Below are 27,398 nucleotides of genomic sequence, written 5' to 3'. Positions count from 1 at the left end.
ATAGAAAGATGATTAATTTTCTGCTACATTTTTAATTTCGGTACCTGAATGGATTGTGTCACACTGGGAGAATCAAGATGATGTGCAGAGTGGGTTAGTGCAGCCAAGGTGAGGAGGAAGGGAAGTGACTTCTGGCAAATGCCAAACTATGAAGTCGGCTTGATGGTACTGTGGAGCAGTGCCACCAGCCATCTGCCTTCAGATCCACACATACATAAATCTGTGCAGAGTTTGTAAACTCTTAGGCAAGTTAACTGTGCCAACAGCCCTGGTAATGATGAGTTAACTGTCAACCATGTTGATTGTTTTGCAATCTTTCTACAGATTAGAGGTTGTCATTGTCTTTTCTTACACCATTTATTGTGAATGGAGTTCTTTGGTGCCACAAATAAGAAATTTTTGGGTAGAAAGAAAAAAAACAAAAAAACACATCCTCCCTAAATCATAAAAGCACAAGCTGAGCTTGGGGCTCAGCGAAGGGTGGAAGAATGGCCAAGCCAACGAAGCTGCGAAGAGCTTGGATGCTGTTCTTGGACACAGTCTGGATGGTCTATTAAAAGTTGTCTCTTATGTCAGTAACTCACATGGGCTGAGAATATTTGTGGGTGAGAGTGCCATAAAGCCTTTTTGTGCTCTTGTGTTTCATGTATTCAATAATAAGAGAGCAACAATACTATAAATAGGAACACCATAGTTGGTAAGGACTGGGGATACAAAGAAGATATGTGGTCTCAGCTATGACAGGAGGGCAAAGAAAAAGGGAAGAAAATGTCATCTGAATCAAGCAACTTCTACAGAAGTGCTTCATTAAAATGAGATTTGTACACAACCCATAGGCAGCACAACTGCCTTTTGCAAAGTGAGCAGCTAGCAGGCATGAGCGTGCCTTTTTTGGTCACGTTTTTAAAAGGGTTGAAAAATATGTGCTTAGGTGTTGTGGCTTTTGCAAGTAGCATGAGCCTTTGTACCTTGCTCTTCTATCATGGAGAAACTTCTTCCTCCTAATCCTGTCCCCCAGGAATATATCAAAACAGTATCAATCAAGGTTTTGTTGCACCTCACCTACACCCTACAGAGTAAAGCATAATGAACACAAGATGGAAGGACAGATCTGCTCATTTAAAACAGAAGGCCAGTGTAGTGTTCTGATACAAACTGATAATAGATTCACAAGTGAGCTAGTCTGGATATTAGCTGAGCGCTTTTGTTCAGACTTGTTGTGGAAAAGATAAAGTACGAAAAGAAGGGAAGTCTCTTCAGTTTGCACACCAGCAGCCAGCTTGCAGTTAATTGCTGAAAAAGATGGACGATGTTTGTTGTGAGATATTAAATCTGGGTAACCGAATGAATTTGTGTTTTCAAAGTAGTGAATTTACCAGCTATAGCAGAAAGTGACTCAGAGGAATAGGTGGCCAGCAATTCTTTTAACTGATATACCTAAAGAGCTTGCTGTATCAGAGCATTAAATATACATTCAGTTGCAAGCACTTCAGTAGTTTCATAGCAGACATCGTAAGCTCACTGGTCATTAATTATGCAGGTTTTTATCACCTCCCTTGGGCCTAAGTAATTAGCTTTTAGCTGCATTCATTCAAATAAAAGCAAAACATTTTATTTTTGCAGATTTCTGCTACAATTATGGGCTAAATCAACTATACAATAGTGCAAAGGTTAAAACAGTGCTGGAGACCAACGTACTTGTAGTGATAGCAAGGACAATTAAACGTATGAAGTAACACAGCGCTCCTTGCTCGAGAAGAACATCTAATCTCTCAAAGAACAAAAAAACCCTTGTATTATTTTTATCTTCTCAACCAGCCTAAGGTTTTCTTTGTTTTCTTTTTTCCCCCTTAACAAATATCTTCTCTTTTCTTCCAATCTCCTAAAATTTGCATGTTTGGAAAAGTCCAAATAAGCATGCACAACACCTCTCCATTGCAGATAAGAGTGCAAAAGAAAAATACAGCCAAGTGGTTTTCTTCTGAGAAGCGGTCAGGAATAGCAGGTTGTTTTCCCCCTGAGAAACAGCCAGCAAATTGGAATCTCTGTATATTGTTTTTACACTTTGACCCTTCTCCTGGAGATGTGGCCAAAAACAGCACACAGAGGGATGGATGACAGCGAGGGTATGTGCTCAGTTGAAGGATTTTCGCTGCACATTTCAAGGTTAGAAAATGCTGTTGAACTACAAACAAAAGGGTGAAAGAGTTATTTTTCCCGGTTAATCTTCTGACCGCTTATTACATCAAGGCAATGAATGATAATTGCTAGTAAGGAATAGTTAGGTTAGTTATCAGGAAGAGAAGCACAATAAATGTGCTATTTGGAAATGTAGAGGAGGTCGGTGATTTGTTTTACATATTTTTTTAGAGAAACATTTACAACCCCAACACTCTATACTTAGCTATATTCTCTTTTGATTATTTGTGGCTTGAAAAGCTTATTTCCTGAGTCCTTGTTCTCTACAGTGCTTCTACTAGGGCTGCTCCAAAAGTAATGCCTCCTATTTTATTACACTGACCCACAGAGTCAGAGGCAGATGTCGGTGGTATGGCAGCAGAGGCTGAACCTTCTCACCAATATTCTTTTTGTTGTCATGTGGCAGATGAAAGCAGAGAGGCAGTATGACAGAATGGCTTCTGATATGGAGCTGCGCAGGAAAAGAAAGGTGTGGAACTGAATTCCTCTATGCAGAAAAATGGCACCCATTGACATCCATCGACACTTGCTGAACATTTATGGAGACCAAACAGTGGATGTGATCACAGTGAAGTGGTGGGTGGTGACGGTGAAGTGGGTCACCTCCACTCAACTTTATGAATGCAGCCTGCAGGCTCCTGTTCATCACTGGTAAAATATATATATAACCAATGGTGGTGGCTATGTTGAAAAACAATGTTTTGTAGCCAAGAATTTTCTCTACCTAATAGTGTTATTGGTTGTATTTTTCATGTAAGTAAATAGGAGCTGTTGCTTTTGGAGTGACATATGTGTCTGTGTATGTAAACAATATATATATACATATATTACATTCATCTTCTCATAAAGAAAAAGTAATCATTAAAGATACAAAACTTAGCAAACTGAACTTGATTTGATACATTTGAGCTCTAATTTATGAGGAAGTAGAAATCCCCTTTCAACACAGATGTACAACCTATGGTTTTAGAAACTGTAATGCTTTGAAAACGATCACTATTAAAGAGTGGTATATTTAAAACAAAACAAAATGCAAACTTGTGAGTAGTAATATACCCCACACAAAGTGAAAAATTCAGTATGAGAGACCACTGCTACATAACTAAATAGCTACCGCTCCCTCCTCCATGTGAGAGAGAATAGGCAGACATTGAGAACTTACCAAGTCCACGCTGTACTGAATCATGGTGGATCAAGAGCTGTTTGTACAGAGTGTTTGAAACAGGATAAATGGTTCCAAAGCCGTAAAGATTCTGGAAATGAAAGCCAGCATCATCAGATAAAATCACTCCGCTTAGCAGTCATAAACAGAAATATTGTGCTAGGATCTTGTACAAATCTTTACTTATGCGATGTCCTCCCTTAGCTGCTATGGTGGTCACAAAATGTAACTCAACTAAAACAGTCTAATTTGAAGGCGACAAATAATTGCTCCAAGGCCTATATCAGAATGTGAAACATGCATTTTTCACATCAAATGTGTAAAGAGAAAATGTCTCTTGCTTATGATCACCGAGAGGACATCTGAAGTATCCCAGGCTGTAGCACCTTTACAGGTAGGCATCTCTATTTAACTGTTTGAATAACACGTAGGCACATGAAAACCTTTCTTTTCATTACAGTTCTGTTTTGCCAAGGATGATATAAAAAGTGGGTAGGATGTTTTTGCCATTCACATGAGAAAATCTGCAGGGGTAAGTTAATTCAGAGAGGAAATTTGTTACTGTAATGGAAAATGAGATAAATCATCCACACTCATGAGGGAGAAAGCTTGAAAGTGCTTCTTGAACCAGCTTTTGTGCTGCTTTGGATCCGTTGCCTCCTTTTCCTGTATGACTATTATATTACATTTAGATACTATTGTGATTTTAATAAAGAACACGGGAGACCATTCAGATTTTACTTAATGATTTGTCATTGTATATTGATAAGAGATCACACAAACGCAAAGTGATACCAGAAGCAGAACCTTCTCTCTGTGCTGCCTGGTATGCAGTCAGGCCTGGCCCAAGAAAGATACGGAGGGGCAACAAGTCTTTCTGTAGAGGACATGCTCTATTCCACTCCATCCACCCTGTGCCTGTGTGCTCAGAGGCCTCCTCCATTAGGCCAGCCATCACCTCAGGGGAGCAGTGTGTTCCTCCTGAGCCAACTTACAAACAGATTCCTCAGAAATCAGTTAACACTGCTCTGCCATCGTTACACACAACCAACAACGAGCTCCGTCCCACCTGCCAGCCTGGAATCCCTCAGCCCCTGCTGCTGCGCGCACGGGCATCTCCAAGAGGTGCGGTGAAAACATACAAACACAGAACTTTGTGGAGAAGCTCGGAGCCGTTCACCGCCTCACGCAGCCGGTGATGCACGCGGGGCCGTGGGCAGGGCGTGGCGGGCAGCGCCTTTCTCACACAGCGCCCGGCCGCACCCCGCGCTCCCCTCTTCCCTCAGCGGGGCTCGGGGACCGGCTGGGCCTACCCCGCTTCCCTCCCAACTTTCTCTCCCTCCCCCGCGGATCCCGGCGGTGAGGCCGCGAGGGAGGGACGCGGGGAGGGCGGCGCTGCCCCTCGCCCGCCGCCCGGTAGCTGCCGGGAGGGAGATGCTCGCTGTCACTTTCCCTCATCCCCACGCGCCGCCCCCTGCCCTCCCCCCGCTCCCGCCGCCGGCGGTGCCCCGTCCCCCGGCGCCGCGCCGCGCGCTCCCCACCGGCAGCAGGCAGGGCCGCGCCGCCGCCCGCCCGCCTCGGCCCTCTCGCCCGCTCCCCGGCATGGCCGGGCTCTGAGGGGCGCCGCGCCGCCCCGCCTCGGCTCTGCCCGCCTCTGCCCCGCCGCGGGGCTCGGCTCTGCCCGGCTTCACTCCAATGGTCCAGAGCGACATGGCCAAATCGCCTCCCAGCCCGGCGCAGGAGGTGCCGATGGAGCTGCTGGACAACCCCCTGCCCGCGGCGGCGGCGCAGGTAGGGCGGGGGCGGCGGGGCCCGGGGATATCGCTGGGCTCGGGGGTCGGGTGGGGCGGAGGGGAGCGGCCGGGGCGCGGCCCTCGGCGTGGGCTCCGCGCTCGGAAAAGTTTGGCATCCGGAGCGGCGCCGTCCCCACGGCCCCCGGGATGCGCGAGCCGAGAGCAGCCGGCTGATCAGTGACCTGTCAGTGACAGGTCCCGGCCGGGCTCCCCGCCGCGGTAACCTGTTGGTGCCGTGTGGGGGCGGAGGGGCCGAGCGGGTTCCGAGGCTCCGGCAGCGGCGGCGCGGCCGCTTCGGGGTTGTCCGAGCGCTCAGGTGGACGGGAGCGGCGGGGAGGGGGGCTGCGCTCCGAAAGGTGGCTCCTGTTTAATTGAGGAACGTTGCATAATGCCTTCGAGTTTGCAATAGTTGGCTACAAAGACTTTCGGTGCTATTTTTAAACCCAGTCAAAGGGTGGTAAAATCCGATTGCGTGCGTTTTAAATTGCAAACATGCTTGCTCGAGCTCGGAGTTTTTTTCCTTTTGGGGTGGCTGTTTCATTTGCCGCTGCCAAAGCTTTCCCTGACGCCTTATGTCCTCTGAGGCGGTCTGGTGCCATCGCAGGAGTGCCGGATTGCCACGGGAAGACGCTGCCCGTCTGGCACGGGAGCTAATTGCTCCGTGGGTGCTGGGAGCGGTGACAGCAGGGCAAAGCCCAGCACTGAAACGCAGCCGAGATGGGGCTGCAAGTGTCTCTTTGGCTGTGGATACGTCTGCAGTCTCTGAGCGCAGAGCACATTCTGTCAGGGCCGTATGCTTTGCCAGCCCCACCAGGAGCAGTGGCAAATAAACTCGTTTGTGTCCCACACCCTTTTCGTATCTTTTCAGCCCTAAGTGCAGAATCGGTGATTGTCAAATCGTGACACATTGTTACTGCGGGTCAAACATTGATCATAAAGCAGATTTTCACCCTCCACCCCCTTTTCACTAGTTAAAAAGAACCTCTGTTTAGAGAGGAAGACAGCTTGCCAACACCTACATTATCTGTTATTCAGGTAAAGTACTTCCATTTTATAGAATTGGTTTCTGAACACCTAAAGCCAAAAAGCCAATTTTTAAGATAGCGGTGACACAGCTTTTTGGTTGAGTGAATAATTTTCAGTTTTCAGAACCAGGCTCTGTCAGGCAAGACAAGAATCACATCTTCATACACACGTACCCTAGACCTACGTAAACCGTTGGTATGGAAGAAATAACTTTATGGGAAAAAAGAGCCCTTTGGCTGAATAATAACGTTCGCCTCATTCCTTAGCATGCTCTGCACTGAGAGACAATTATTCTGGTCTGGGATTTTGCTCTATTAACATGATTTCTAGAAAATCAATATGGTAGGATCTTGCTGCTTTAGAAAAGCTCACAGGGAGAAGGAGAAGCTTAATGAGAGAGAGTGAGTGATCAAGTAGGTTGCCGACGGGTCCTTCAGCTATACCCACCACTGTCTTTTTCACTGAGGTGTTTATGTATCAATCCTAGAAAAATGTCGTGCCAAGTAATGCATCAGGAAGGAAAAAACCATGTGAGCCTATGGAGTGCTATCTCTCCTTAAAGTATTCCCTCTGAAGTGCTACTCTTGGTAATTATGATGAAGCAAAATATAATTGAAGAAGCTCTGTGTGCTCGTAACAAGTCTCAGGATTTCTCTTACCCAAGAATTTTACTTTTGCAAAGCTGAGTGTTTCTTTTAATCTGGCTGTACATCATGGTCGTTACCTTGGATTGTACCCGGTCATCAATTTTGGCCAAACTCATCGCTGCTTGGCAGAGGTGTGAATGCAGTTAACACTCTGAAAGCATTTTCTCTTAAAAGATTATTAAATACATGAACTGTTCCTGGATAGTCCCTGCATATAACCTATTATTTTTATAGTGTGTTTTTCTAACAAGATCTGCAAAAGGAATAAATCCCTGCAGGTGCTGATCCTGCCATTGGTACCATGCTCTCCCTGGAAAGTTCTTTGCATTGGGAGCAAGTGTTCCTGTTTCTCTGTTACCTAGAACACTGTGGCTTTAAGTCTGTGTTACTGTAGGTATGTAATTCTGGGTGCTCACCGTGGCGCCACTCGAGGCAGGGTTTGTGGTGTTCTTTTAGCTATCTGGTTTGGCCAGGCGTGTACATGTGCTGGTGGTAGTGGCACAATTCACTGCGCTTGTAGCATTTTATGTGTCACCCTTCTGTAATAAACTCAGCATCTGATTTTCAGACATCACAGAACAAGCAAACTGTTGAGCCGTATCGGTGGTTTATAATCAGTACCCGATTTTTGCAAAATCAATTTCATTACCACCTTAAAATCTTTCTTTCAAGAACCTCTCAGATCTAGAAATCTGAATCCAAATATGCAAATGAATCATTTTAATTAACACAGATGCTATGGCAATTTGTATATAACATACTACATCAGGGCATATTAATGCCTTTCGAGGAAGTTTTCGTTCCTTCTTTTTTTTTTCTCCCATCATCTAATTTTTTTTTCTGATCCCAATTAAAAGTCCATCAATCCCCAGGAATCACGAGATGTAATTTCTGTTTTCCCATATCACGACTTCCTGGCTTGTGCTATAGGTACAGCCTTTGCACTCAGGTCACTAAATTACATGGGATATTGCTAAGACAATATAATGAAGACGCTTAGCAGGCAACAACAGGCTGCCTCGTCGAAGGAGGAGGCATTGTGCCCTGGATGAATTCTTCTCTATTCCCCATTATCATTTTCCTTCTGTTTTTTTTTTTCTTTTTTTCTTTTTTTTTCCCCTTGCCTTCTTATCTATCATCTTCCAGCGCAGGTTCTAACAGCCTGACACATCTGAAATGAAAACAGTTCCCTTCTTAATTGTTTTCTCCAGCTCCTTCACTCGCATTTGGATTTCCCGTGTGGCTCGGTACTGTTCTGTGCTCCCCCCTCCTGGCCCAAAGGCAGCTGGGTGGCACTTGGCATGGGCAGGTGCTGCCTGCTGCTCGGGGTGCAGTGTGGGGTCGGGATGGGTGCCCTCAGATCTCATTCTATCCTGAGCATAACTGATGCTCACGGGAATTTTGGAGTAATGTGAGTGCTGACAACTCGAGAATATCCGTGCAGTTGCTGGCCCTGCCCTTCCTAGGTTTCTATCTGTCTTTTCAGATGACACCGTTCCCTCCCGCCTGTCCAGCGGTGATGAGGGCTGAAGGGAACGGCGATATACTCCCCGCGGATTAATCACACTGCCCTCTGCTGCTCCATTTTAGCTAAGCTGATTTATCAGGATGTGCAGCGTTTACTTATTCTTCCAGCGAATGTTTGCAACATTGTATCTCTCCGGTCTAACTAGAGGGAATGCCTTGTAGGAGCCAAACAAACACAATTTATATCCCCTTTTTTTGCTCATACAGTCACAACTGCCATTCTCAATAGAGGCATGGAAGGCTTTACTTTCTTCTGGCAGCATCCCTGCAGGCCAGATGTGGGAGCAGGACTATATATGAATAAAGAAGAGAAGAAATCAAACTAATACACTGGACTTGGTCCTGGGCAAGAGGTAGTATTTTCTGTCCTGATATGGTCACCTCCTTCACCCCTTGCTGACAAAAATACATTTTTTCAGTCATTAACTAAAGAAAGCCCTTCAACTTTCAGCTGTTACTTTATGGATAACCTTACCATGTTTTCAGGGTTTGTTTTGCATTGTCCAAAATTCACCAGTAACAGGTAAAGATGTGTGGTTGTCTCATCCAGAGACATTTCTTTGTCACTCAGGTGTTGCACGTCATCAGTATCTGTGGACTATAGTTACTGTTTGCATTTTTTTCTTAACATCTGCCTAGTCTGCAAAGTCTCTCTGAAGCAATTTAGCAGATTCACTCCTAACTTCTTTGAGAGTTAGCCATTTTCTAGAGGCAATCTCTGTTTTTATCTTGTTTTGTCTCTGGGTTTGTCAGTTTGAACTGTTGTGGATGAAAAGTTCCTGTACCCTTCCAAGCTTGGTTTCTCTGGGTTCTCAGTTACTTCTGCTTCTTTTTTCTCAGTTCTTTTCTGTGCCAGGACAGGAGAGTTTCAAAATAACACAAGGCAACCCAAATCAGCCTTCCTGCCATGCAGGGCAAAAAGAAACTTTCCATAGGCAGCCGTTATTCCTGCAAGTCTTTTACCAAGACAGGTCTCTTTTGTGTGTAAAAGAAATAAATAAACTCACAGCGAGGAGAAGGTGCATGGCCTGCAACTGTAGTGTCTGATTCTAAAGGCTGTGGGAGACATGGTTGGGTTTGGGCACAGGCCTCTGTGCCAGCTGATGTTATGAGTTCTGTTGGGAGCAGACATTGTCAGTGGTGCAAGGGGGAGGAAGGCAAAAGGATTCGACCAATGTGGTGTCCTGAGTCTCTGGAAAGTGGAGAGGTCAGGTTCAAAACCTGTTATTTGCTGAAGTGGAAAATACTGGGTGCCCAGACCAGGGGCACCAGAGGGAGAGTGGGAGGACAGGGAGCTGGCTCAGAAGTGCACAAACTGGTGAGAACTGGGCTGTTTCTGGTGGAAGAACTAGAAAGACTTTATTGCAGACCAGCAGAAAGGTTTCTTCTCAGCAGAAGTGGTTTCTTCTTAGTGGGAGAAAAAATGGCATTTGTCAAATATTTATACTGAGATGATGTATGCAAGTTTGGATAAGTAATCTTATTTGTGTTTAGTTGTTTAGTTGGATAGGTATTAAATTTTAAGGAAGGGCTGTTGAATGCACTTAGCAGCCTCAGCACTTTAACTTGTGAGAACTTGGTGTGAACTTGGGGACTATGGAGATCCTCACTGTGATAAGATTTCTCAGGGGATTCCCAGTCTTTTCTGTATTGTCATCATTGCAAGTGGTGGGGCTTTTTGTTTGTTTGTTTGTTTGTTTGTTTTTGTTTTGTTTTTTGAAGAAATCCAGGTTTTGACACCTAACTTTGGGATTCTTCTCTGCTATGGGAACACGAGTCTGTGTTCTGTAGGCAGCTTCCTCACTGAAGGCATATCACAGGGCAAATGTAGGGTGAGCTGCAACCCCAGCTCTAGGAACAAGGCCAGCCTTGGACACATTGTTGTGCCCAACATTGCTGTTGCCTTCATTCCATTGGTAGGATGGAACTAGGGAGTCCTGGGAAGCTCAATACTGAGGCCTTTTTCTTTACCTTTTGGTACTCTTTTGATCCTTGTAACTGGACATTTGTTCGTTTGAAGTCATGTAAGCTTCATTCCAGCTCTGAGTGTTTATTTTCTGTTTTTGTTTTGTTTTGTTTGTTTCCTTTTCTCCCTGTTTCCTTTCTGAGATAATTTTCCATTTCAAGACTTGAATCCAATTCAGCAACTTTGATGCCTAATTCTTCTGCTCCTTCTTTTACTCTTAGAGTAGGTCCAGCAGAGGGAAGCTTTCCATGGGTGGCTCCTGTTTCCTGAATTTATCTTTGCTATCAACCATGGTATCAGTCTTGATGGCTGATACTATTTTATCTGTTATAATTAGTAAAGACTCAGGCTTACACTACGTCTATTTCTCTTTGGTATAAGATACCACTGGAGTGGCTGCTGGTGAAGGCTTTTTCCAGACTTCCACTAAAGATCAGTTCCCTGGCTGTGTATAGCCAACCATCTGAAATGTTTCAACGCCTCTTCCAGATGATAGGATTTTGATACAATGATAAAGCATGCCTTCTACTTGTTATGTTTGTTAGAGGGTTAAACATTACAGATAGATGCCTTTCACATATTAGAGCAGAAACTCATTAAAATTGGAGGGATTCACCGGGCAACGTTAATCTCATCTATTTGCAATAACTTGAAGGAGCTGTATATGAAACTGTTAATTACTAGGAAACTGCTGTTCATGCCTTTAATGCTTCATATGATCCCCATATTTTGTTTGATTACACGGTCTGAACAAAGGTTGCACAATGTACTTGTGCGTCAGGGCTGGAAAACAGTCGTCCTTCACTTTATTAAGTCTGTTGATGAAACTGCTCTTTACAAGATGACTTCGGTAGATTTTTTTTAGGGCTACACATAGTCTGCCAGGTATTTTAAGAAGCTGTAGGACATAAATGCGTGTGGTTGTGTTTCTTGTCTCTGGCAGCTCCGCTGATTGTAAAAGAACTTCACACATCTGACTAATAAACCAAGCTACAGTTTTGATCCTGTAAACACTTACAGGCATACAGATCTTTGTTTGTGTAAGGAGTGATGCTGAAATCCAGTGGGAATGTTTCCTTCAGTAAGCTTCTTATATAAACAGACTTATTGTCAAGACTGGAGCCTGCTGTATTAAAATGAGCTGGGCTGAGTTATGGTACAGGATGGATTTAGGGTGGTTCTTGTGGGCAGGACTACTATGTTTAAAGAAGGTGCCTCAGGTTGTTGCTTTTGCTGGCCAATGCTCACACATCGTGATTCAGCCCTTTATTTTTAGCTACACAATTACAGCCGACTGCTGAATAGAACATAGATTAGACAGCTGATTTTCATAGGGAAATCACAGTAACATATTGGGTTCACTGTGATTTATTTATTTATTTTCCCCACAGAATTACATGTATCTGGTACATTATGTGTTTATTTTTTCTTTTGGTACAAAGGATCTTGTTCTTGCGTGAAGCTCTTATGCAAAAAAAAACAAAAACAAAACAAAAACAAAAAACAAAAAAAAAAAACCAACCCCAAAAAACCCCAACATTAAAAGAGCTAAACATAATGAATATGACAGGATGAGTGTTCATGGTTCTTCACATGACAGAGACACTTAATCATTTTTTGAAATCTGTTTGTTTGTAGAAAACTTGTCACATGTTTAGGACAAAGTTTCCAGAATTTCTGGCTGTGGGAATAGGCTTGGAAGGCATAGAAGGCAAATGTAGTTCCAGATTGGTATCCTTCAAAATAACAAGAACAGCCATCAAATCAGCCTCTTCGCACATACTGAAGCTGTCCTCCCTTTCCTCTAACTCGGAATCAGTCCGTGCATTAAAGCAGCTGCACCGTGGGCCCTCCCTACAGCCTGCCATCCTGTCTGACATGTCCCGTGTGCAAAGTTGCCATGCAGCTGGTGCCCTTCAACAGTTTTTTGCTTATATAAGACTGGAACAAAACTGCAGGCTGCTGTGTATGAAAAAAAAAAAACCAAACAAAATAAGAAACAATGACTGAAAAATCACGATAAGAGTGCATTTGAGGTGGATTTGGGCTGTGATGTTGCCTGAAATGAAGGCTTTTAGTTGTTGCTATGCAGGTAGAGAAGCAGTTTATCTCACTGCTAGCAATGCTTTTTTATTCTGGTCTTGTTTATCTTGTCCTTGTAAATACTGTTGTACTGTTGTACTGTTCCTATTTTGCTTTTGCAGTAATTTTTTTGTTTTATAAAACTGAATAAATGATTCTGTAAGTAAAGTAAATATTAAAGAGACTTGTTGCAAATGCAGAAATGTGATTGTGGAAGAGAATATATATTCATTGTTCTAGTATCTCCTCAGATATTACACAGTATTGTAATGTCCATTATGTATGAAATTGCCTAGTTTTTTATGTAGATTCTTTATATACTTGAGTTACTATTGAATACCTTGATTGTTGACAGGTAACTGCTCCACTCTAGTTGCTTTGGTGATAGCAATTTTTAATAACTGGTAAATTTTGATTGAAAAATAAAGTGTTTTTATATAAAGGTGATCAATCTTAAAGACAATTTGTATGTATTGCATGTGATCTTAATATTCTATCTTGTCGTGTGGGACAGAGATGACTTGCAAAGAGCTGTCTAACAATAACTGGAAAATATCTCCAATGATTTACTGGCAATAGCGCTTCCAGTCTACTCTTTATTCTTACAGATCTGTAAAGTCCATTGTAGGATTAACATTTTCTTCATTTGCCAAAGATTCCATTTAGAAACACAACCATGTGAAATCATTCCTGGTTCACTTTTCAATTTATGTTTCGTGACTTACTTGACTCATCAGAAAGTCGTATTTTCATCCCCGTGATATGCACTATGCTATTATATTTATTATTTATTTTTTTCATAGTTTGACTTAAGCCACATGTTGTTAGTACTAATTCCTGTTTGCATTAATTTGGCAAAATGTCTTTACCATAAATCCACAGTTTGGGAAAAGATTGTTGCTCTTAAGTCATTGTTAGTTCAATGATGTAGCACATTAAATTATTTTGCTGAGAGTCAGTGTCAGGCTGGCAGATCTATTGTTTGTTTTTAAAGTACAATTCTGGTGTAATGCTGGAGTCTAAGCAGAGCTCTGAAGTCCCCCGGAGTTAACATTAGTGGTCTGTATATAGCCTGAGGTTCTGCTCCATCTCTTGGAGGCAAACTATCTGCATTTGTTGATTTGAAAAATGATCTTACTTAGTAGTGCCTATTTGTCATCCTCCACGATTACTTTTAGGCTCTGATGTGTTCTGTCATATTTAACATTTGTTAGTTAAGAGTCAAAGCTCAGACTTTGAAGTCATATCAGTAGATGGTTCCAGCATGAAATTTTAACTGCCTCTGAGCCTGTCCTTTCCTGCTATAAAAGCTGATGGGACTTGTGTCTGAAACTCCTCCTTGTTCTCTGCACATTGCTCAAACCCAGGAGGGGACACACTTGTGCACCCAATCAAGGTTTCATCCTGAGGTTTGCTGTCTGCACTGTAACATGTTTGCAAGCTCATTCTCCAATACATTGATCACAGTTTTCTCATTGTCCCTACACTCAGGACCAATAGCAGCTTATGGCCAGAGATGGCTGGATTATGTGGATGCATGGACTGAGAGTTTCAAAAAATAATAATAATAAATAGCTAATATAATTACTTACTGTAACATAGTGAGGTATCAGCATACTGGCACACTATTAGCAAGGCTTTTTAAAAGTTATTTTCAGTGGCATGCTTTAAATCAATTAGTGAAATTTCTGTAAGGGAATTTATGCTCTTGGGGAAAGGACAGTGAGTTAATCTGGGGGGAAGATATGGTACAAATAACTGAAAATTCAGCATGTAGGTGAGGGTGGCTGCTGTAGTTTTTGGTTTCTTTTTTGTTGTTGTTTTTATGTGTTTTTTTTTTTCCCCTGACTTATTGTGGAACTTTAAAGTTAAGTGATGAATGCAAGATGGGGGCTAAGATTGGATATAAGCCAAAGCAGACCTTGGAAGTGAAAAGAAAGACCATGCTTATTGCTGGGACCTGTGGGAAGTATTTAAAGACAGGAGATGTGAGCCAGAGAGATAGATTAATAAAGTGACCTTTAAAGCAGAGTGATGAGTGACAAAAAAGTACATTTATCAGTCTTAAGGAAAATAACATTTGAAGTTGTCAAGACATGGTTTTATTGTGAGTTTAGATGAACTTTAGAAATATGACTAGATATAAAGGGCTGTATCCTAATGTAGTTGTACAGAACAAATCTGCAAGATTCTGCCTTATCTGGAAACATTTGAGGTGGTCACAATGTGGTTTACTGTCATTCCCTAAAAGGTGGTTGCAAATAGCATGGTTTGGAACTCTTACAATGCTTTTTCAGTTATACGTACCCTTCCAGTTTCATATTCAGTTCTTTATCTATTATGATATTTTTCCTCAATTTAACTTTCTTTTTTCTAAATTGTCATTTTTTTTATGTTTATCCTCAGTTCATATCTTCTAAATCAAAGAGCTGTTGGCTACTGCTTGCTGTTCCCTCAGCTGACTTGGCTCACAGCCGTGGTGTGCTCGAGGCTGACCCAATATTGCCCGTCCCAGCTTGTGCATTTAGGCGAGCTGCAAAAGTAGCTGTATTTTTTAGTTATTTTGACTTGCGTGAATAATACGTCTATACGAGTTTGTAAGTGCTTCTCCAAACCTGAATGTGAAAAAATAAACACTGAAAGCTCAATTGGCCAAATCTAACTTTGTTAATGAGCACATACGCATGTAGCCCATTAGTAACTTACTGAACAGTGGTTATCCATTGGCACAAAGCTGATCATTTGAAGCTCTGCTGGCCTGGTAGGCACTGGTAAAGCTTGAGCTGAGAGCTGTCTGTGCAACACAAACTAACGCTGTATCCCTAATCTGTTTCCTTTTTATTTCTTTTTGACAGTCTTATGGTAAAGGGGCAAGAAGAAAAAATCGGTTTAAAGGATCAGACGGGAGTACGTCTTCTGACACTACCTCTAACAGTTTTGTACGCCAGGTATGTGGTATTCAGCTTTTATGTCTAGAGGACTTGGTGTTAATGTTCAAATAATTCTCTTTTACAAATTGTCAAATCAAAGAGTGATGCTGTAGCCTGAGGATTAGTACAATTTTCTGCCAAGGCAGGGAAAAATATTTGGTTGCTATTGTTTTGATCTTGGCAGAAAAGTATAGTAGTTTTCATTATTTTTTTGCTGTAGTGCTGTCAGGTGGTTGAAGCTGGAAGAGGAGGTGGAGTCTCACAGCAGTGCCTAAAGGGGCAACATTTAGGAGAAAGCATCAAAACCTACTGGTCCTGGGGATTTCCTGCTTAAAATAGTGCTGTGCAAGGCAGTGCTCACTGTTATGCTTTCCTCTCGGTGTTATTTAAAGGCATGGTTTGGAGGGTAAATTCCTGGCAGCATTGTGCCCATCAAACAGATACTGAAAGGCCAGGAAAAGCTGCAGGGTTCCATAACCTGTTCCTGTGTACATGTATTTGGCATCCCTTCTTACATGGAGCCTCGTGAGTGTTCTAGACAGGGGTGGGTGCTTGACAAAAAACTTGATCTGGTCAACAGAGGTAATAAAGTACATGGTGAAGGATCTTTGGCTATAGAACTAAGAGAGCAAGTTTCTATGTGCCTATAGTAGAGAATAACCCAGAGAGCACAAAGGGTGCTTAGAGCTGTACCATGACTGCAGCTATCCAAAGAGCCAGAAATACACTTGTTTGTTCCTCGCTGATTTAAGCTGCAGCATTACAAACATAGATTTGTTAACTTTTTTTTTGAAGGGTTTCTGGAACTCAGAAGGTTTAATTGCAGTTTTTGGTTTTACTATAAGGAAACACCCGACTTCCCTCTCATCTATCTTGTCTTGCATGTGTCCCAGTTTCAGAATGTTCAGTGACTCCATTGCTATTGCATTAGTTGTTTCAGTATGCATCCTCTGTTTGCAAAAAATGTTCTGCTTTGTCCTTCTGTGATCATACTAGCAGGTTTTGTGATAGGCCATGGATTTGAAAGAGACAGGTCTGTTGGATATAGATGTGAAGTTTTACTTGATCATGAGAGTTTGTCAGTGGCAGTGAACAAGATGAAGAAGAAAACCTGGATCAATAAATCACTGATTTATGATATTTTGTCCTGTTCAAAAATACTCTGAGAAAGACAAAGTAGTGTTTGGGAGCTGCAACAGATCTCCCTGTCCCGAGAATTCTTTGTAAGGAATCTGTTTTGCTGTTTTCCTTAGCTCCTCCTGGATGTTGAACTCAGCTTGGAACATTTTTAACAGAGTAAGGGTGTTTATTTTACACCAGCTACGCACAGCTCTTTGACTTTCTTGTTTACTTAAGTGAGGTCTGAATTTAGACTTAAGTATCTCTTCTTGGTATCATTCATAGGAGCAGGGCAAAGAAGATGGATCTTCAGACTCTGCATAGATGTTCAGTTGGGTTATTGTAGTCAACAGAGATCTATCTGATTATAGAATGTGGGAAATGATTCATCAAAATTTTGAAAACAGAATTATAAATCAGGGTAGGTGAGCTATAGTCTAAAGGAGTCTGTATAAGTTCCAGGGCTGTGAAGGGAACACAGACCACAAATACCTCAAGAGCAGATTTTTACAAAGGAGTTTTATATCATTCTCTAACTCCAATTTTAGTAGTTACTCAAGTGATACAATAAAAATGGCTTTTTTGGGGGTGGGGGTGGGGAGGGAATTGATCTGCTTGGAAAACTCAGAGATTTAAAAGACATTTGAAGAAAACTCAGTTTTGATATGATATTGTCAGTGAAAATAATGAAGGGGTGTTAATGGATAAATACGTTATTTGGTGTTGTCCAAAACTAAAAATAAAATATAAAAATCACAAACATTCCTAGCAAATCATTTACGAGTAGAGTTTGAGTTGTACCAGGTGCATAGAAATACATCTTCACAGTTGGTGCTAGAAGGTTTATTTCAGACTTTAGACTGCATCTTCAGCAGGCTTATCTGTGCTGGTCCTCCTGGGACTGCTTACTCTTCTCTTATGCTAATTAATGTATGCTCCATACATTAAGCAGAGTGGGTGCAACTGCTTTCTGCTGGCTCAGCTGCTCTGCCCTTCCCTCCCTGCTGCATATTGCCTTCTCTTCATCTCTCTCTTGGAGAATATTTTACATTATATAAATGAACTTAATTGTTCTGCCATAACCATTTATTTAAAGGAGAAAAAAAATGGGTCCAAGACTTTGATGAAATGGATGAGTGCAGCAGATAAGTAGAACGGACAAATTAAAAACCAGTAGAACCAATAATAGGCTCTCTTATGTAGTATTGTTACCTCAAAATTGGAAAGTCACTTTTGGTTTGGTGAGCTGTTTGTAGGTGTGCGGGCAGTAATTGTGATTTGCATGTGAGATGCACACAACCTGTTTGTTTCCGCAGTGCTCATTGTGCCTGTTGATGCTTTTTTTTTTTTTTTTTATATTTATGTTTTCATTTTCCCCTTGACTTCTTTCCTTTCATCTCTCTTCCTTTCACACTTACTTCTTAATTTATCCTGCAACTTCCACATGCACCTCTACAAATACTGCCATCTATGTGACAGAGTGATTCCTGGAGTTGTCCTGAGCATTTATTGCTGAAATCTGACTATAATCAAGAAAGAATGTCTGGAAAGTCCTTTTGAGTCATCTGCAGCTGACCTGGCCTTTCACTGGGTGAGCTTTGAAAGGTGAGCAGGTTCTTGCTGCAAGCACTGCTGGGAATCGGTGCTGGATAAGAGAAAACAAATATGTTTAGTCCTGAAAAAATGTGTAAGAGCAACACGCTGGAGATACTGTGCAAGAGCAAGTTGGAAACAGGATTCAGACATTTCAATCCATAGAGATGCTGGCCATTTGAGCTAAAGCTACTGTAGGAGTAGGCAGTTGATATCTATTACTTGCACTGACAAAGCTTTATTGTGTTTGTGTTTTACCGTTTCTTTAAGGACACATGCACCTCTGGCTCCGGTATGTTCCTGGCATGTTTCCCGCAGTGCATACTAAGTGCTACAGTAGTAAAAACAATGCCAACTTAGTTTTATTTGAATGAGAGAGAACAAAGTAATATTTTATTCAAATTGCTTGAAAATTGCTGCTGTTGTATAAGGAGGATGAAATGCACTCTGCACGACCCTGTGCACAATGATCTTTTCCATTGAAATTTGTTTTTCAGAGTAAGGAAAAAGAGCAGAGCCATTTATCCAGTGTTGTTACTGGTACATATAAAAGAAGCATTAAGCTGAAGCAAGAGCAATTTTATACATATATATAAGATAAAAATTTTAAAGCAGTTCTTTTCAATGCAGTTAAATCTTCACTGTACTATGAACTTTATCTGTTGATATGGATTTTTATTTGTGTTTTTCACTTATGATACTGAAAACTTATAAGGTTTTAGGAGGATGCTTAGGATCATATTCCTATCAGCTTGATTTTTTTTTATTTTAGAATTGTTTGTTTCATTTTGTCTCCAGAGTATTATTTATGATGTTGGAGCATTAGAAAATAACAGCTTGGACTTCCTTCCATTTGTGAGCAGCTCCTGTTTGACTTTTCAACAGCAGAAGGAAGAATTATTTTTTTTTCCTATGTTGTGAACTCATATTAGCAATTAAGCAGTGTATCTGGGAGGGAGAAACACACCATGCTTTAATTGACTTCTAGATAACTTTAATCAGTCTTTAGGGAGCTGAAGAACACTGTGTTTTCACCATCTTTTCTGAGGTTTGGAGTGATAAGCAGCTTGTTGTTGGGGTAAGCTAGGAAAGACTGAATTGGATCTGATCTGTGCTTGCTGCCATTTTGACTGATGCATGGTAATGATTTTGTTCCCAAGGGTTTTTCAAAATACCCATCAAACAAAATATTTTGCAGACAACACTGTGGCACTTCCCAGCAACATTATTTTAAGCAATTGCATGTTCTGATAGCATTACGTATTTTGTGCTTGCACTTCTGGACCTGTCTTTGTCAAGGTTTTATTTTAAATCCTAATGATTAATCACAGAGGCAGTCTAAGTTGTTGGGATTTCTGTGTATCGCAAAGACAGATTAGGTTGTGAAATAGACCGTGTGCTACAGACATGCTTTCTGAAATATTTAAGGTTTTATAAATCTGTGGGGTTTTTTCTGCCTCTAAATGTTGGCTTGATGCCTGTTACACTGTGTTCACTCAAAAACACAGCTATAAATAATTATGTAGGGAATTCATTATTCTGCTACTTTCCTCTAAGGACATTTGCCTAGCTGTGTAATTACCTATTGAATTTTATGAATGGTAAAACTAAGATTTGCACTAAAAATCTATTTGAAAATATTGACTAAGTTTTGTTCATAAACAAGCCTCTTAGTCTTGAGTTCACCTGAGAACTGGGCCGTGTCAGAAATGTATTCTTTTAATTGATTTTCTTCAAGATACATAGCTTAGCTGTGATTTACCTTTTTTCTGAGGGAGCAAGCTGCTGTGTGCTGATCCTACACGCAGACTGCCAGTCTGCGCACTTGCAGGCTGAGCCACAGAGGTCGGCTGCACAGCATGAGAACAAACACTGGCTTTGGTCTTAGTACTCAGCACTAACATCTGCTAAAGGCAGATGCTTTCTCTGCTGGGACTGTTCTGGCTTCTTGAAGACTGTGTGCAAACAAGATTGTGGCCAGCCAAATTATCTAAATTAAAAAAAAAAAAAAAAGGTTCTTTTATAATTAAATATATTCTTACAGTCTTTGTGTCCCTCTGATTATGAGATGTGTTTGACTTGCAGAGAGAAAAAAAGCTTTCCAGGTTTGTTTTCGCTTATAAACATTAGAAAACAATCTGTGTCTATTTTCTAGAGCTGTTTTTCAAACACTGATTGTAATACACAAAAATATATACCTAATGTTCTGCTTAATTTTACCATATTTTATTTATGAAGCTAATGTCTGGATATATTTTCTTAGATTTTTCTTGTCTTTGTCCTAATTCGTACTGATTTCACTGCAAACAATGCCAGCGATGTCTGTGGATACGCACTATGACATCTGTTTATTTGAAACAGATTAAAATCTTTGTTTTGTGGGTTTCTAATTGGGTGGAATTCTAGCATCATATGGTTTCTACTGTGAAATACAAGTTCTGAAGGGAATATATTTCACTTGGATAAAGCTACTTAGAGTTGGGGTTTGTATACAGAGTGTGATTTCAGTATGGCTTTGTTCTATTGGCTGTAGTGGGAGTTGCCGAGCTTTCCTGTTAAGTCCAGTGTGCGACCATAAATCACAATCAGACAGTGGAGTTTCAGGGTGATGTGCTTTTTGTGTCAAGCAATATTAATCAGTCTTTAGTCAAATCCTGTGAGTCTCTGTTTATTATGATACAAAGTGAGATAACGTCTCTAGGAGCTGTGCTAGAATAGGAAAGAGAGGGTTTTTTTGTTTTGTTTTGTTTTTTAATGTATTTCTTGTCATATGAAGTATGCCAAGTTGATAAGAGTGGGTGAAGCATTTAGAGAAATACAGGGATCCGTAAGAACATTTCAGATTGGCTGTTGATTTAGAGCTTCTCTCATGGCTGACACTTCAGTTCCCCAGTCACACAGTAAGATTTAGATAGATGGGGAGCAGCAGGAGGAAAAGATATAGGAGAGGAGTGAGTTGCGAGTGTGTGACTGGAGGAAGGAAATGGGGAGGGCAGAGAAGGGGACTTTCCCTTTTGGTGCCAGTTGTAAAACTGCTCTTCAGGCTCTGTGTACATGGGAAAATCACATTAGGCTCATTGATATATACATTTCCTCAACTGTAGTAAGGGTTTGAAAAGTCTCCTTTTTTGGCCTGGAGAGAATAGAACAGATGCCCCTATGAAGCATGGGATTTTGGCATGCGTGACTGTAGGGGAGATGGCTGAGAAAAATTCCGGCGGAAAGGAAGTTCATCTGCGGACTTCAATTCTTTCATGGGCCCTTTTGCCTCAGATGGTTACTAAGAATAGAAAGCAAACTGCTGCCATGTGTTTAAAAAAAAATAAAACACCAAGAACTCAACAAAAAACCTACACCCTCTAACTAAAACAAACAGGCAGAGCATCATTAAAACTCTTCTTATGCATCTGTTTACTCTTTCCATGCTTCTTGTAGCAGAGTATGAGAAAATTACAGGGGAGAATGACTAAGTACAATACTTTATTAAAAACTGAAGGCTACCTCCTTCTAGCCTTGAGCAGATGTTTCTTTCAGTACAGCTGAAGTCTACACAGCCTTTCCAAGCAGCAGAGGGAATGATGGTATTTTGAAGATGGGGCCCATGTTTGATTACTGTTGAGGTGACTGACAGTTTCTTGTGGGATGGCTGAGGTGGGCAGTGGGTGTTTTGAAGTATTTGACAGGACACATACAGCCTCCTCTGGAGGAGCAGGCCCTGAGGTGGCAATGGCAGCTGTGTAGGTAGTAGCTGTTGGAATTTCACCTGCAACTGTGCCTTTGCTGCTTTCCCACGTGTGCATCCCAGTTTGGACATACTAAAGAGAGGAGAAATGTTTTGTTTTTGTTTTTTTTTTTTCCTAGCTGCTCAAACAGCACCCACATACATCCCTTTGTAGCAAGACTTTTGAAGGCTGCAACAGGACTTCTGTATACCAGAGCCCTGAGGGATTTTTGCAGGTGACAGGTGACTCTGGGCCATAGAGATTGAGCATGGACTCAGCTCATCTGACAGATATGAGGTGTTTCAGGCAGATGAGCAAACTGGTGGAGAGTTGCACCATGTTTGCAATTTTGCTGAATGTACCATTGGAGACTTCTATTGTACTGCGTGGTAAAGGAGTAAGTGGAAAGGCTGGAGCATAACAGTGTGTTTTTAAGGCTTTCTCTTTGGCCAAATATCTTCATGACTGGTGATTGCTTTCTGGCAGTCTCTCTCTTGAAGCATTATATTAAGCAACGTGCTTTCATGACCTGAATGTACGAAAGCCTTTCAGCTGCTTTGTGAACCTCCATCCCTCTCTTTCTTCATGTGCTGAATGCAGCTTTGCAGGAGCTCTGAGGGAGAAAGGCTACATGGTTGTAAAGAGTTAAATCAAAATTAGAAATAGAATTGAACAAGAATCAAGTGGTTTGTTTTATTTTGTACCCTGCTTATCCCAGGAAATTCACTGTGGTTTCTGGTTCTCATGTGCAGCATTGTCTAACTTGAAATACTAATCTTGAATGTTGTGGTGAGATGTAAGGTTCTTTTATACTATCATAGATGTCTTCTAATTATATTAAGCATGGGCTTAAAAATATCTGCAGTGGTAAAAGTTTTCCACTGCGTATGTTTAATTGTACCCAATACAAAACCTGTCCAAAAATAATTTATGAAGTTTAATGCAGTATTTTGACATTTTCGTACAGGCTGAATTAGTTGGAGTAGATTTGATCTGGGGTTGCTTTTCAGACTTTTCTTTCTTAAATGGAGCAATCCACTGTAAAAAGTACTTTTTCAGCAATGTGTTGGTTTGTCTTTTGAGAGGATATTTTAAGTCATTTTTAAAGTTCAAGTTCATACTTATATCTAAATGTGCTGTAAACGTAGCTGCTGACTTAACTATTTTTACAGAAAAGTAACTTTGAAATCATTTTTGTCAATTTAAATACTGTATTGATTTTCAGGGCCTGTGCTTGTGCTGCATGATTCTGACTGGGAACAAATGTCTGACCCAAGGGAACAGATTGGTTTTCCCTAAAGTAAATGTCATCTCACACTCCAAAATGCAAGTAGTTGCAGGAAGAGATGGAGCCTGGCTGGCCACTACGCAAACTGCTTCCCATTCCCCTGGTGTCCAGCAGAATCCTTCCCACCTCTGCTGGGGGTATGGCAATGAGGAGAGACACTCTGAAATTAGTCCGAGGGATCCATTGAGGCTTTTTTCTCACAATAACAGTACATTCCTGCTCAGACTCAGGAACCTTTGCTTCATACACCGCTGATCAGATACACTGCAATGTATATAAGTGCAATTTCTGTGTAATTTCTCACGGAGTTGCCAGTTTTATGGCAGTTGCAGCAGAGAACTGTCTTCCCTTGGGCTGTTTATTTAGGCAGAACTTCCAACACTGATTATATGTTCCTATAGATTTGAATATTGTTTTTTTTAGTCCGGTCTCACTCATCACTTTCTTTGTTGGTGTAGTAGGTACATTAAAAAGCTTAGTGCTCCATTACTGCTGAAAAGAAATGTAAATCTTCAAATGAGTTTATAGTAAAGGCTTTTCCTGGGCACTGAATTGTGGAATGCACATCTTTTTTGATGGGCACATAACATTTTAGTTCCCAGTTATAATTGGCTTGAAAAATGGTAGGATGTGAAGCAGTCCTAGTTATTATGTAAATCTGGAAAGCTACCCTTCCTTATTAGGCCATATCTTATGGAATATCTGAGTTGTTCTGTCTCTGTTCAGATGCATGGTGTTAATTCTAAGTTTCATATAAACTGCTAGCCTGTATGATAAATGATTGTCATCAGAGAGTTTACCCATAGGACAACAAGTTCTTAGTTAGGAAAGAGAAATAAGTGGTTCTTGCAAATGAGTGAGGAGCAGAAAGAAGGGGAGACAGGTGAAGTGAAAGGAGAAATATATTTCTATCTGCTTTTTATACCTGTCTTCCTATTGCTTCCAGTAGTATATTTCTGCATTTTAAGTTGTTTTGCAGATTTAAATAGAAGCGTCAGCAAGCGGGGATTGTTTTTTTGCCTGCAAATCAATGAAGTTATGGTATAAACTCAGTAATCTCCCATTACTACATTTCCAAAACCACATTGTTAGATGCATATCTCTCTGGAAAAACAAATTGTTCTTTCTCTTCCTTCTTTGACCTTATTTACTTTTCAGGAATTCTTTTGAAAATAGTAGCGTGTCAGGGAAATGTTTGGTTGTAGTTAAAAATAAATTAAAAATAAAATAAATAAATTAAAGCTTATTTCAGCATTGTCCTTGAAATAGTTGCAGAGGAAACTGCCTGACTTATTAAAAGTATAATCAGAAGTCAACTGGTTTTGCACATCTATTCTCAACATCAATTTCAATTTATCCATCATCTGACATTTATACTGAAATGAAAATAAGATGGATTCCTAAGGAGACTCACCTTGTTATAGTATCAGGTCAAAATAAAATGTTAACATTTCCCATGCTTGTGAGAAATAATGTTTGCTTGAACTCCACCAGCAGTTTGAAGCTATGAAAGGGTAAGATTTGCAAAATCTTTATGTTCCTGTTATTATCCAAGGAAAGTGAACAGTATTTGAAATGTTACCAAAAGGACAGATTGAATGTACAGTGGTAGATTTGACCATTTAGCAATACTTTGCAATTTGAATGTAGAAAATGAGTTAACACCTTACATAATAAATAAGTGTGGTGTTGAGATAAAGCCTCCAAATCAGATGACACAGCCAAGAGGAAGAGAGACAGCTGTAGGTTTGAGGCCTAGGAAGCTGTGACTCATTGGAGATGGTCTGGAAAAGTTGGCAGTGTGCTCTGTGCTTTTTTGGGGAAATGACTTAACTCTTGAAGGCTTATGATTTTTCTGATCTTGTTTGATTAATTGTTCCCAAGCAAGAGCTACTTGAAACAATCCCTATATTTTTTACACAGTGGTTAGCCTACATGTAGCATTTATTTCTTTTAGAAAGACTGCATGCATTATAAAATAACTTGAATTTGCATTACTAGGTAAAATATTGCTGTGGGTTTGGGAGAGAGAAACTGAAGGTTATACTGCTGTATCAGGAGATCAGCAGAAAATTTTGGGAAAGCTTCCCATAGGTATTACTTGAACTTTAAGAGCTCCTGCACATAAATCAGTAGAGTGCAGTTCTTATTTGAACCACCACTTTATCTGCATTTCATTTTTAGATTGCTTGCTTTGGTGGTCTGTAAACTGTTCATATCTGGCTGGATACATAAGTTGACTCCAATTGCTCTGTGGAGTGTTCTGATGACAGGCAGTGGAGGTGACCAGTGGCTACACCAACCCAACAGCCACAGCAAAAAAGGGTCTTCTGTATTTCTCCCATTCTGAAACAAATCTGGTAGTGTCCATTTTGTGATGTTGTGATGCTTCTGTTCCTTTACATTTGTTTCCTAAAGTCTCTAGTTAAATTAGCTGAATGATTTATTAATGCTTGATTAAAACTTGCTTACTGAAAGCTCTCCATTTACCACAAAACATGCTCCTTCATAAACCAAGGTGGTTAGTTGTATGAGATCAAGTCCCTTGGCTAATGTGCTTTTGTCCTAGTGTAACAGTGGCATTCACTGGATGTGATGAGGTTCAAAGAGACTATTATATGAACAGGCTTTCTCAACAGAGTAAACTTTTACAGTAAGATAATTGGGCTATTTCTATCCTTCCCCCCAAAGAAACTTCTCTTCAGTAGAAATAAAATGCAGGTTCTCTTATAGCGTCCATGCTTTTTGCAGAGAAATATTTGAACCTTGCTAATATATCAAGTCTATTGAATTTCAAAGAATTTTCAGTATTTCTTCAAGAAAGTTCAAAACAATGTATAGATCCTTCTTGATTTATTCTGTAACCAGTGTAAAACGCAATGGATTCTTTTTTCCCCCCAGTTAAGTATTTGCCTGTATAGCCTCTCAAATAAGCACAGTTATCATAAATCCTGCAGAAACCCTATGAACAGATTATGTGAGTTGCTCTGCCTTGAAAAAGAGCCGAGAAATGTCATTTTTCTTCCAGGGGACTGGATTCTTCTATTCCCACTCACAGCAAGGCTCTCTGGTGCCACACTTGAAAATCTAAGCCTCAACTTAAACATTTAACAAAAGATTGAGAAGCAAAGCATATTCTGTATGCTGCATCTGTATTGTATCTTCTAAATATCGTTTCCCTTATATACAACTAATACTCATTAACTATTTACAAGCTACAGCTACGTTTCCTATAAACCTCTGTTGACAGATACTCCTTAACTTAGAATAACTTGTTAAAGATTTGTTAACTGACTGCTCCTGAACGGTGAAAAAAAATACTTTTTAAAATTTACATTAAGTTTTTGCAAGTCTATTGGATGTACACATCTCATGTTAACCCATGAACTCTTGGTCATAATGCATGGTAAGTGTTGTGGGCTTTGTGGTTGTGGCACTGATCAAGAGATTCAAGACACCGTGATGGGCTTTTCTGGGCAGATGAATGAATGTAGAGTTCTCTCAAGCCCTTCACATCAGTTTGAGGATTAATGAGCTATGCTTTTCCCACCAAAAACAATTCCTATAAAGAAATGTATTACCCAATGGTTATCTCAGATATCCTCCTATAGTTATCTTGTATCCTTAGCAGGCCACTTCTGTTATTTTATTTCTTGGAACTTGGCAGAGTTTGCTAGAAGGAAATAGTAATTATAGAAAAGATGGTAGTAATTCCTTTGTTGTCTATAACTTAGCCTTTAGGTCACCATTGCAGAGAATTCCCATCACTTATTTCTGGCAATCACTAAACTTTCTCTAAGGGTCTAGACTGTCATCATCTCAGTTGAATGGGTGTGATATATAATTACAGGAGGAAGCTGATGCTCACCCAGCCTATTTCGACCCATTTTTCGGCATACTTTTTGAAGGAACCGTATTTCAGCTGTTGATACCATAAACGATTATGTTATTATACTAAGAAAAAGATTTTTAATTTAAACACTCACTTATTCAAAAAGAATTAAAAATGTATAGCACTTAACCCAGACCAAAGAGTCTGGAAACTTCTGGAGATAAAATGAAACTCTATAATTACTTTTGTATTTATAATTCTGTAGAACATGGAAATTTCTTCTGAATGTCAGGTTTGTGTACTTTCAAGCAATGGAACTTCTAGAAATTTTACATGCTTAGATTTTTGACCATGGATATTTTAATTAAAAGGATTTTCTGGTTCAATAACCAAAGTCTTGGTGGCTGAAGCATCACTTTTTATTCTTCCAGCAGAGTGAGTGCAACACTGAATTTACTGAATTTGGCCCCCCTTACATGCCTGAAGATCAATATGGTGAAAAGCAATTTAAC

The 27,398-nt window shown here is 40.6% G+C and overlaps 1 protein-coding gene and 1 long non-coding RNA gene across 5 annotated transcripts in view; one reads left to right on the top strand and one right to left on the bottom strand.

The window, feature by feature from the left end:
- Positions 1 to 4,849, bottom strand: part of LOC107309057 — a 45,434-nt gene extending 40,585 nt beyond the window's left edge. Inside the window, exons 1-2 of the long non-coding RNA XR_001553054.2 lie at positions 4,431 to 4,849; positions 3,362 to 3,452 (exon numbers count right to left, since the gene is read on the bottom strand). This is a non-coding gene — a long non-coding RNA (uncharacterized LOC107309057). The remainder of the gene's footprint in view (positions 1 to 3,361; positions 3,453 to 4,430) is intronic.
- A 72-nt stretch (positions 4,850 to 4,921) lies between these two features.
- Positions 4,922 to 27,398, top strand: part of CACNB2 (calcium voltage-gated channel auxiliary subunit beta 2) — a 223,183-nt gene continuing 200,706 nt past the window's right edge. For 2 of the 4 annotated variants that reach the window (XM_015853452.2, XM_015853450.2), the window contains exons 1-2: positions 4,922 to 5,152; positions 15,258 to 15,350. In XM_015853452.2, the coding sequence (XP_015708938.1) occupies positions 5,057 to 5,152; positions 15,258 to 15,350 (189 nt within the window). In that variant the 5' untranslated portion in view covers positions 4,922 to 5,056. The remainder of the gene's footprint in view (positions 5,153 to 15,257; positions 15,351 to 27,398) is intronic. The other 2 variants (XM_015853453.2, XM_015853451.2) reach the window with 2 other exon arrangements.

Source organism: Coturnix japonica, chromosome 2 (assembly GCF_001577835.2).
Source record: "Coturnix japonica isolate 7356 chromosome 2, Coturnix japonica 2.1, whole genome shotgun sequence".
NCBI classification, from domain to species: domain Eukaryota; kingdom Metazoa; phylum Chordata; class Aves; order Galliformes; family Phasianidae; genus Coturnix; species Coturnix japonica.
The sequence above is the reverse complement of the archived record's forward strand: the minus strand, read 5'-3'. Positions and strand labels throughout refer to the sequence as shown.